The 8,621-nt window shown below is 55.6% G+C and overlaps 1 protein-coding gene across 1 annotated transcript in view; it reads right to left on the bottom strand.

Annotated features, from left to right (window-relative positions):
* Positions 1-248: 248 nt before the first annotated feature.
* VAC14 (VAC14 component of PIKFYVE complex) overlaps positions 249-8,621 on the bottom strand; it is a 57,667-nt gene continuing 49,294 nt past the window's right edge. The window contains exons 15-19 of the mRNA XM_005526296.3: positions 6,098-6,272; positions 5,256-5,374; positions 4,373-4,452; positions 2,644-2,794; positions 249-1,131 (exon numbers count right to left, since the gene is read on the bottom strand). Coding sequence (XP_005526353.1) covers positions 969-1,131; positions 2,644-2,794; positions 4,373-4,452; positions 5,256-5,374; positions 6,098-6,272 — 688 coding nt within the window. The 3' untranslated portion in view covers positions 249-968. The remainder of the gene's footprint in view (positions 1,132-2,643; positions 2,795-4,372; positions 4,453-5,255; positions 5,375-6,097; positions 6,273-8,621) is intronic.

Raw genomic sequence — 8,621 nt, 5'->3', positions numbered from 1 at the left:
CTGCTCAGGGCCAGGAAAATGCCTGTCAGTGTGCTGCGGTTTCGTGACCGTGGCCTGGAAGAATTTCAGTGCTGTTTTTCCTGCTGGGAAGAAGAGCAGGCGGAGAAGTCCTGCTGGCTGGTGAGCCAACGTGGCAGGGCTGGGCCAGCCCGGGGCACAGGGTCACGCTCCATGCCATCCCCTGCCCTTGCTGGGTTTTTGGCTCCACTTGCGAAGAAAACTATGATGGGAAGCCCAGCAACAAGGAATGGGCTGTTCTGCACTGCTTGTTTATTTTATCATGGGGAGCTTAATGCAGGAACAAGGAATGGAGTCTGGGGTTAGGTCCACTGCTCCCCGTGTACCCCGGTGCCGGCTGGGAGTTGAAGCTGTGCAGTTGTCCCTGCCAAGAGCCGGGGACTCAGAGAGGATGTGTGAATGCAGGGAGGGGGCTGAGCGTCAGGCACAGGAGTGTCTCCCCCGAGTGAGATGCCACTGGCCACCTCCAGCAGGGCCTCGGAACCAGAGGGTGTAAGTCAGGGTGGTGAGAAGCGGCTGGCAGCCCCGCGTGCTTGTTTTCCAGGGCGGAAGGCCAGGGGTTGCTCCCGTCTTCCCCTCCCCTCCTCGGATGCTGCTGGCAGCAGGCTGGGCGCTCAGCTGACAGTCACGGGGAAGGCATTAGCAAAGCAAAGGGGAGTTTCCTTGCCCCATTCCAAGAGAAGATGATGTACTTTACCCTGGCCCTCTCCTTGGGCAACCCTTCCTCATGTCCCCCCAGCACCCACAGGAGAAGCTGGGCACAGCCTGAGGGTCCCCCCTTTTCCATACACACAGTGGGGGGAAAACCAGCCCTGTGTTGAGCGCTTGCCCATCTCCATTAAACCCACCAGATCCTCCAGTGGCCAGCAACCGGTGTGCCTGTTCCCTGGTCTGTGTCCCCTGGTCCCTGCCCCAGCAACTGTGCACACCCGTGGCGGCCACAGGCGTGCTCAGAGGACCACCCGCCGGTCCAGCTGCTCTGCCCGCCCGGCTCGCTGGTGTCTTGCTTCCAGGTGCTTGTTTTGGACCTTCTCAAAGTGCTGCAGCAGCTCCGTGTAGTCGATGTTGGAGGCTGCAGTTCTCTTGAAGCTGGTGCTGGGCTTGGTGTTGTCCCTGCAGGGTGGGAAGAAAGAGGGTGAGGAGGAGATGTGGATGTTTGGTACTGTGAGCATCCAGCACTGGCAGCACCAAAAGCTTGTCCTGAAGAAGCTGAGCTCAGCAAATCCTAGTCATGCTAGTGCCTCATAAAATACCCCAAAAGACACATTTTCTTCCTCCAAAGATGTGAGATAGAGCCCGAGAAATCCTGGGACAAGGAGGAGACAAGGGACATCTGCATCTTGGCCCCACATGGAAGGTTTAATTCTTCTGACATACTCCCCTCTATCCCAACCCATGGCACTCAAAAGCAGTGAGATAAGGATGCCAGGGTCATGTGCTTCAGTTCCCATGTCTGTTTTTTTGAGCAAGCAAGAAACATCCAGTGGCAGCAGGTACAGTCCCCAGGGATGAGCACCTATGGCTGGAGCCTCCAAATGCAGGCTCCCCAGGGTTCTAGCCATGGTTACTCATCCCTGTGCTGTCCCCATGCAAGGAAGGAGGAGACACCAGCCACAGGATGCCCATGGGAAGATGTCAGGCAGCTCTGGTGGCCCTGGTATGTCCCTGGGGAGGGGGCAGCTGGGACTGGCCAGTTATGAAAGCTGGCTTCGGTGTTTGAAGGAATGTAGGTCAGAGTTAATCAGATGCTCAGGCCGTCTGACAGCTCGGAAAACCCCCACTGCCAGAGTTAGTGGGGAAAAAAAAGGAGGGGGAAGCACATGCAGCCCCCTCTCCGCCCCCCCAATTAAATATCAGTGCTGGGTTGTGGGTAGGAGCTCAGCGCCGGAGGCCATGAGGGATAAAAGCCATCCCAGGGAAGCAGTTAAAAGCCAAGGAGCGACAGCAGCAGCAGGGGGTTAATTCAGAAACCTGCCCATCTTGGGAGCTCTTTTTGTTCCCAGGGCTGCGCCAAGGCAGAGCCAGCTTTATCATCAAGCTCCCCCACTACTCATTAGCCAAGGGTTGGAAAGCAAATCCCACTGGCAGCACCCCTGGGCAGGGAGCACGAGGATTTCAGCTGGTCCCCAGGGAGATGCTGCCCTCGCACATTTCATGGATCCCCAAAGGCAAGGAGTGGGAATGGAGCAGCCATCCAGAGGCATTAGCAGGGTGCCAGGCTCTTTTTGGGTGCTGTGAAGGCTGTCCAGGCTGCAGGGGGGATGCTTCGGGAGCCCCCCCCAGCTGCTGGAGTCTTTCTCCATAAACCTCCTTCCCAGCTCTGCTCGTTTCCATAGCGACCCCACAAGTGAAATTTTCCATCCCGGATGCCAAATGCCTGTGGATGAGGCACAGCCCTCCCAGGGTTACCAAATATAGACACAAAAAACCCCCCGAGCCAACACTCCCGGCCATGGGGACAAGGAGCAGCCACGGCCACAACGGAGCGGGGAGGGGGGGTGAAAGCTAGAGCATGGGGCTGAGCCCGGGATCGGGGCTGAGCCTGGAATGGCAGGGATGCTCAGCTGTGGGGGAACAGCTGATCCAGCCCCGATGCTGATGCTGGTCCGTCCCCCCAGCACTTACGTGGTCTGCATGAGCTCTGGGTTGGGCACGCACTGGAGGCGGTGGGAGAGGAGCTGGAAGGCGCTGCTCTGGGGCAGCAGCATCAGCAGGCCATAGAGAGCCTTGATCAAGTAGGGGTTGTTCTTCACATCCAGCAGCTGCAGGCGGAGATCTGGAAGAGAACAGAAGAGGATAGGGAGGCAGGGAAAATGCATTTAATCTCCAGCTGGAATAGCAGGTTTCTCCCACCCCCTCTGATAATACTGGAGAGGCTCTAAGCCTCTGCCAGCCAACCCAAGGGGCACTTGATGGCACCTCTCTCCCCTTTCATTAACCCATTCATCTTGGTGTCCCACCTTGTCCAGAAGTCCCTCTCCTTGACACAGCCCCCTGGGAGCAACTGGCTCCCCAGCCTGCCACTCCTGATACCACTCACCCCTGAGGCTGTCCATGCTGCCTGCCTGAGAACACACATGCAACACGGGATTGCTCCTTAGCTTCTGCAGATTTATCAGAAATACCCACCCTGGACCATCACATCCAGAGGGCTGGGTGACACCCTCCTGGGGACTCTCTGGAGCAGAAGGAATCCCCTCTGCTCGGTTCTGAGGGTTACATGTGCTGGGCCTCAATTCTGCTCAGTAGAGGCAAAACCACCCTCTGGCTCCATCCCTTACTGTGCACATGACAAAAGAATCTTCTGGCGCTCTATATACAACTGAAGGGGCACCCCAGGATGGGGCAAGGTCTGTGTCTCAGCATCTCACCTCCTGGTTGTCACTTGTACCTCTGGTGTCTTCCAGTGAAGGGAGCCATCACCAGGGATGTCACTTCATGGGGGACATGTCTGTCCCTTACCCTGAGATGGGTAATGTATGGTATGGATGGTAGATGTATGGACTAAGCTGAGTGGGCTGGAAAACCCTCAATAAATAATTCTGGGACACGTAAAACCACCACAGACATGTGGGTGCCTCACACATTGGGACAGTCATCCTGGGGATATAGGACAGGGTCTACAGGAGGGAGCAGGACTGAAGGTCTCTACTGCCCAGCTGCTCTAAACCTCTTCCCTTAAATATTCCCCAGTATCACCCTGGACCTAATACAGGTGCCCCTGAAACATTTACCAACAACCTCAGTGTCTTGCTGCACCTTCAATGACAAGCCCAGGGGCAGCAAATTGACATGAGAAATCCCCCCACAGCCACAGGTCACCCTGCCACATCCTGGTTCCCAGTGTCACACCCCTGAACCTCTTGTCAGGCACTGCTGCATTACCCAATGGGGGACCCACACTGCTGGATGCTGAAACATCAGCCAGCTTTTTAGGGCTCAATTCTTCATTTCTAGGAAGAAAAATCCCCTTTTTTCTAGCTAAGGGCCCCAGCAGCACCCACAATGCCACCCTGTGCATCCAAGGGTGGCACAGAGGGTTCCCTTCATCTGACACCCTCCTCGTGCACCCCTGGAGATGCTCAGTGTGATCCAGCCCCCCCCATCCCTTCCCCCATCCCTTTTGTTGGATGCCAGTGCTGCTCGCTCCCTTAACCTATATCTGGGGGGCAAGGCTGCCCCCCCGTGCTGCCAGCGTGCCCTTTTCCCAGCGGGCAGCTCCAGTGCCGGGCAAACCTCCCGGCAAGAAGTCTCATATCTTCTGCTCTATTTATTCGTGCGGCAGCTGCCGCCTGCGATGGAGGCGCGGGGAGGGGGAGCACCAGCCCTTCCCCACCTGGGGTTTCCTCCTTACATGTGAATATGGGGCACTCGATGAGCTGCACCAGCTTGTCCACCTCGGTGAGGAAATCCACGGTGACCTCCAGATCCCCGCTGGATGTGGCTGCTAAGGATGCTACCTTGGGAAAAGGTGGCCTGGCAGCAGCAGATGGCTCGCGCGGGTGATGCCTGCTGTGGACCACGGCTTTGCCAAAGCCTCCCTGCATCCACAGCTCCTGTGGGATGCGAGCGGTCAGGGAACGTGCAGGGCTTGCACGCAGGCAGGGCTGAAAAGTCTGTAGGGTGGCCAAGGGATGACGGAGAGACACAGATGAGCAGGCAGGTATAGGGGAAGAGGCAGGCTGCCCAAAAAGCTGAGAGCAGGCAGCATCAGTGTTCAAGGGAGGATGCTTGCTTTTACCCTCCTGGCCCATAGGGATGGTGTGTCTCCCAGAAGGAGTGCTGGTGTGCACTGGGAAGGGAAGTTGAGCATATTATTGAGCTTCTTCGCCTGGAAAACTACTCAGGGAGGCTTGGGGTTAGCTGGCACATGAAAATAATCATTCTGCGGCAGGCAGATGGTGAGCTCACTGGGGATTGTGCCGTGCTGGGCACTGCCTGCTCCTCACCCGGCCAGGAGGCCAAAACCTTCATCTTCCTGTGAGGAAGGGGAGCCTCCCCTCCTGGGCAGGGGAAGGTCAAGGCTCAGTCAGTGCATGCCTTCCTCTCCTTTCACCACAAAAAAAGGGATGACACCAGGGGAAGGGAGCTGGCACATACCCAGCACAGGCTGCCCTGCCCTGGTAATGATGGGCTGCAGGCAGGAGGCTGGGCTGGCCTGCAGGGTGACCTTGGTTGCCACAGAGGGACCAAGGCCAGCTCAGGCCCCACCCTGTCAGAAAATCCCCAAAGGATACAATTTCTGGATGAGGTCGTAGGCATGCTTATAGTTCTGGGTAAGGAAGCAGAGGGACACAGTCGTCACAGGATTGTGACACCAGGAGCGGTACAGGCAGCAGAAGAGGTTACGGCTTTCCTGGGGAAAGAGAGAACCACTGGGGTTTGGTCACCACTGAGAGCACAGACATGGCATGGAGAGCCCCAGGTACCCAGCACCAACCCGCCAGGCTGGCAAGTGCCACCAAAACATAAAGGGGTGTTCCTGGACTCACCAAGTCCACCTGGCACTGGCATGAGCCTCAGCCTCAAGAGATCAGGTGGGCTTTGGGGTGACAGCAGGATGATGTGGCCCTCAGGGCTCCTGCATCCACCACAGGATGAGGGGCTGGAGGACAATGCTGTCCCACCCAAGGGGACACCCCTGCATCACTGGTTTTCAGCAGGACAAAGAGGAGGAGAAATCTTCCTCCTCTCCTTCCTTGGGTATCACTGGTGCTGGTGGCAGCTGCTCAGAAAATCCTGTGGGCATGTTCCTGGGAGGGACAGTTGAGGGACTGCAGGACTCTCCTGCTGTCACCTGTCCCATGGCCCATGGGGGAGCAGATGGAGGGAGGCAGCAGCTGCTTGAGGGCTCAGTAAGCTCATTCCCATTCCAGGGAGAAAAGCAAGAGTTGGGCACATCCTCCAAGGTCATCCTCAGCTCCTGAAGGGTGAATGAATAAGGAGGCTGCCCAAGCTCCAACTCTGGGACCTACCAGGCAGGGAATGAGCAGCAAGACACACTCCCCAGTGTCTGCCAGATTCCCATCACCCCCATTGTGTCCCCTCCCGCTGCTAAGCCAGCTCCTGCTGTCCATACCGGGGTCTTCAGGTCCTTCAGTTGGTTTCTCAGCTGGAAGAGCTCGGAGGATGTCAACAGGATGGTATTGAGGGTGTGGACCATGGTAGAGGCAAATTTGAGGTCCTCCTCCCTAAGCAGTATGTCTGCCATGGAGTGAAAGATGTTCTCTGCATTCAGAAGTAGACAAAGCTGCCTGTGTATCACAGAGGAAAGAAACCAGAGGGGAAGGACAGTTAATGAGCACAGTCAATACTCTGATGTAAGCCCACCTCTCCAGGGAGGAGACCTGGATACATGAGAGGTTGGGTGAGTTTGGTTGCACCAGAAGGGAGATGCTATGGGGCAATACCAGACTCTGCATTTGGAGGATGCAGTTATTCACACCAGGACAAGAACAAAAAACCATAGCTGGGCTAAGACATGCCCCTGGTCATACTGCTTTGGGACCTTGCTGGCACCCACTCCTATGGCTTGTGCCATTTCAAGCCTTCTCATGACCTCCCTCAGGAGGTTTCAGTGTCACTTTGCAGGCTGACCAGTGTAGTGAGTGTGCAGCAGCACCACTGCAGATGGCATGTGATGGCCCAGTCAGACCACTATGCCACTGACACTGAGGAACATCCTAGTGAGTGCAGCCAGTGGGGCGAAGCAATTCCTCCTGGCATTGTGCAACCTGGCAGCCCTGCAGGGCCTGCTCTTTGAACTCCTCCACTCTCCAGCTGCAATGAGATCTGGTGCTGAGTGGCTCCAGAGATCCAGCTGGTGAAGCTGGAAGATGTTTTTGCTCCACTGGATATCCTACCAGCAGTGCTCTCCCCAAAACAGTGTAACCAGCACTGTGGCCCACGCTGATCTGCCTGGTTGGGTCACAGCAGGAATGTCCTGCTTAACAGATCTTGCGGCATTCCCAAGATTTTCAACATTTTTTAGCCCAGAAACAAAAAAAAAAAAACACACAGATTTTTTTTTCCTCCCACATTTGTTTGGATTTGGGGATTTCCTGTTTTTCTCCAGGCTCTTGCCTTCCTGGGCAGTTTGTCTGAGGACACCTGAAATGCTGCCCAGCTCCAGCTCAGATCCCCAGTGTGGGGACTGGAGAGACACAGGAAAGCTCACCTGGCTTCCCAGCATCCCAGCTTCTTCTGAAACTGGGATGGTCCCTGGCTCACCATATTTCCCCATAGCCTGATAGGGAACCTTGACCCAAGGCATTCCCCAGAGCAACTCTGCTTTCCCTCAGCTCCTACCAAACACAGTTCCCCACCAGATAATCTTAGCTGGATTCAGATTTCCCCCTGGAGGCATCTCTTAGAAAATTAAAAGGCAAAACAAGGAGCAGCTGCTTGGACTGCTGGGTGGGAGGTGTCCACTAGCTGCCAGGTTTAGCTGGGAAGTAGGAAGTACACCTGAACCTCCCCTGCCTGAAAGTCATGTTTTCACTTCCTGGGGTAAGGAGGAGGAAGGATGTGAGTTTCCAGCCCCTGTTCCTGTAAGGACAGACCAGAGGAAGACTATTTGGCTATAGTTAGACTCTAAAGCCTGTACCCTAAAGCCTGGTGGTTTAGGGACGCAGGAGGAGAAACATACTTTCCCTCCTCAAGATGTGGAGGAAGAAACCCCCCATCTTCCTCCCACCTCTTCATCCTGCCAAATAATCCCTTCCCTCCTCACCCAGCCCTGGCTGCTCTCCATCGGCAGCTCCCGCATCCCGCGTGGCTGCAGCCGGACAATGAGATGCTCTGTGCGGGATTTTATGTAACGCAACCCGGCGATCGCCCTGGACCCCGCTAAAATGGAACGGGCTGTGATAAATAAGCTCATTTATCCCAATTATTCTTATGTAACCAGCTGCATTCATGGGGATGAAAACGCTTCCCTGATTTCTCGCTGCTTGGACGCGGGCTGGCTGGAGGAGGGAGAGTGGTGGGAAAGTGAGGCATGGAGGGAGGAAGGAAAGGGGAAGGCAGAGGCTTTTAGTCCAGCCTGATGGAGCCAAAAGCAAATCAATAGCTCAGCATTGCAGGCAGGATCCAGTCACTGCCAGCTGCAGCAAAGCAAGCCCAGCCTAGGTAGGACCAAGCCCGGGCTCCATGCTATCCTTCTCCAGCAAGGGGGGATAACAGGATGCTCCATCCTTGCCAAGCTTCCTCCAGCAGCCATGCTGGGCACTTGAACCATGAAGTGGGATGCCCAAAGAAGGAATGGGTTCTCCAGGGACAAACACTGAGATAGTTTTGGTCTCAACAGTGAAGTGGTTGGTGCGCCAGTACAGCTGGGATTGGCTGGTGGGGAGCCGGTGTTTTACACCTTCCAGGCAAGAAGACTATAGCAAGAGCTTATACAAGAAAAACAGTGTCAGGGAGCATTGAGGGCAATTTGGTGACCTCCAAAGCTCCCCCATGACAAAAAGGACACCTTTCAGCTTCTCCCTCTGCCAGTCCTCTGTGGAAAAGGAAGGCTCTTACTTTCCATAAATAGGAGCTCTGCCATTTGGCTGGTGAACACTGTGCTTGCAGTGAGAAGGGGTCTGAATATCAGCTGC

Source organism: Pseudopodoces humilis, chromosome 14, assembly GCF_049639895.1.
Source record: "Pseudopodoces humilis isolate 2021_Gansu_Grassland_sample_001 chromosome 14, ASM4963989v1, whole genome shotgun sequence".
NCBI classification, from domain to species: Eukaryota; Metazoa; Chordata; class Aves; order Passeriformes; family Paridae; genus Pseudopodoces; species Pseudopodoces humilis.
This window is presented reverse-complemented; position numbering and strand designations above follow the sequence as displayed.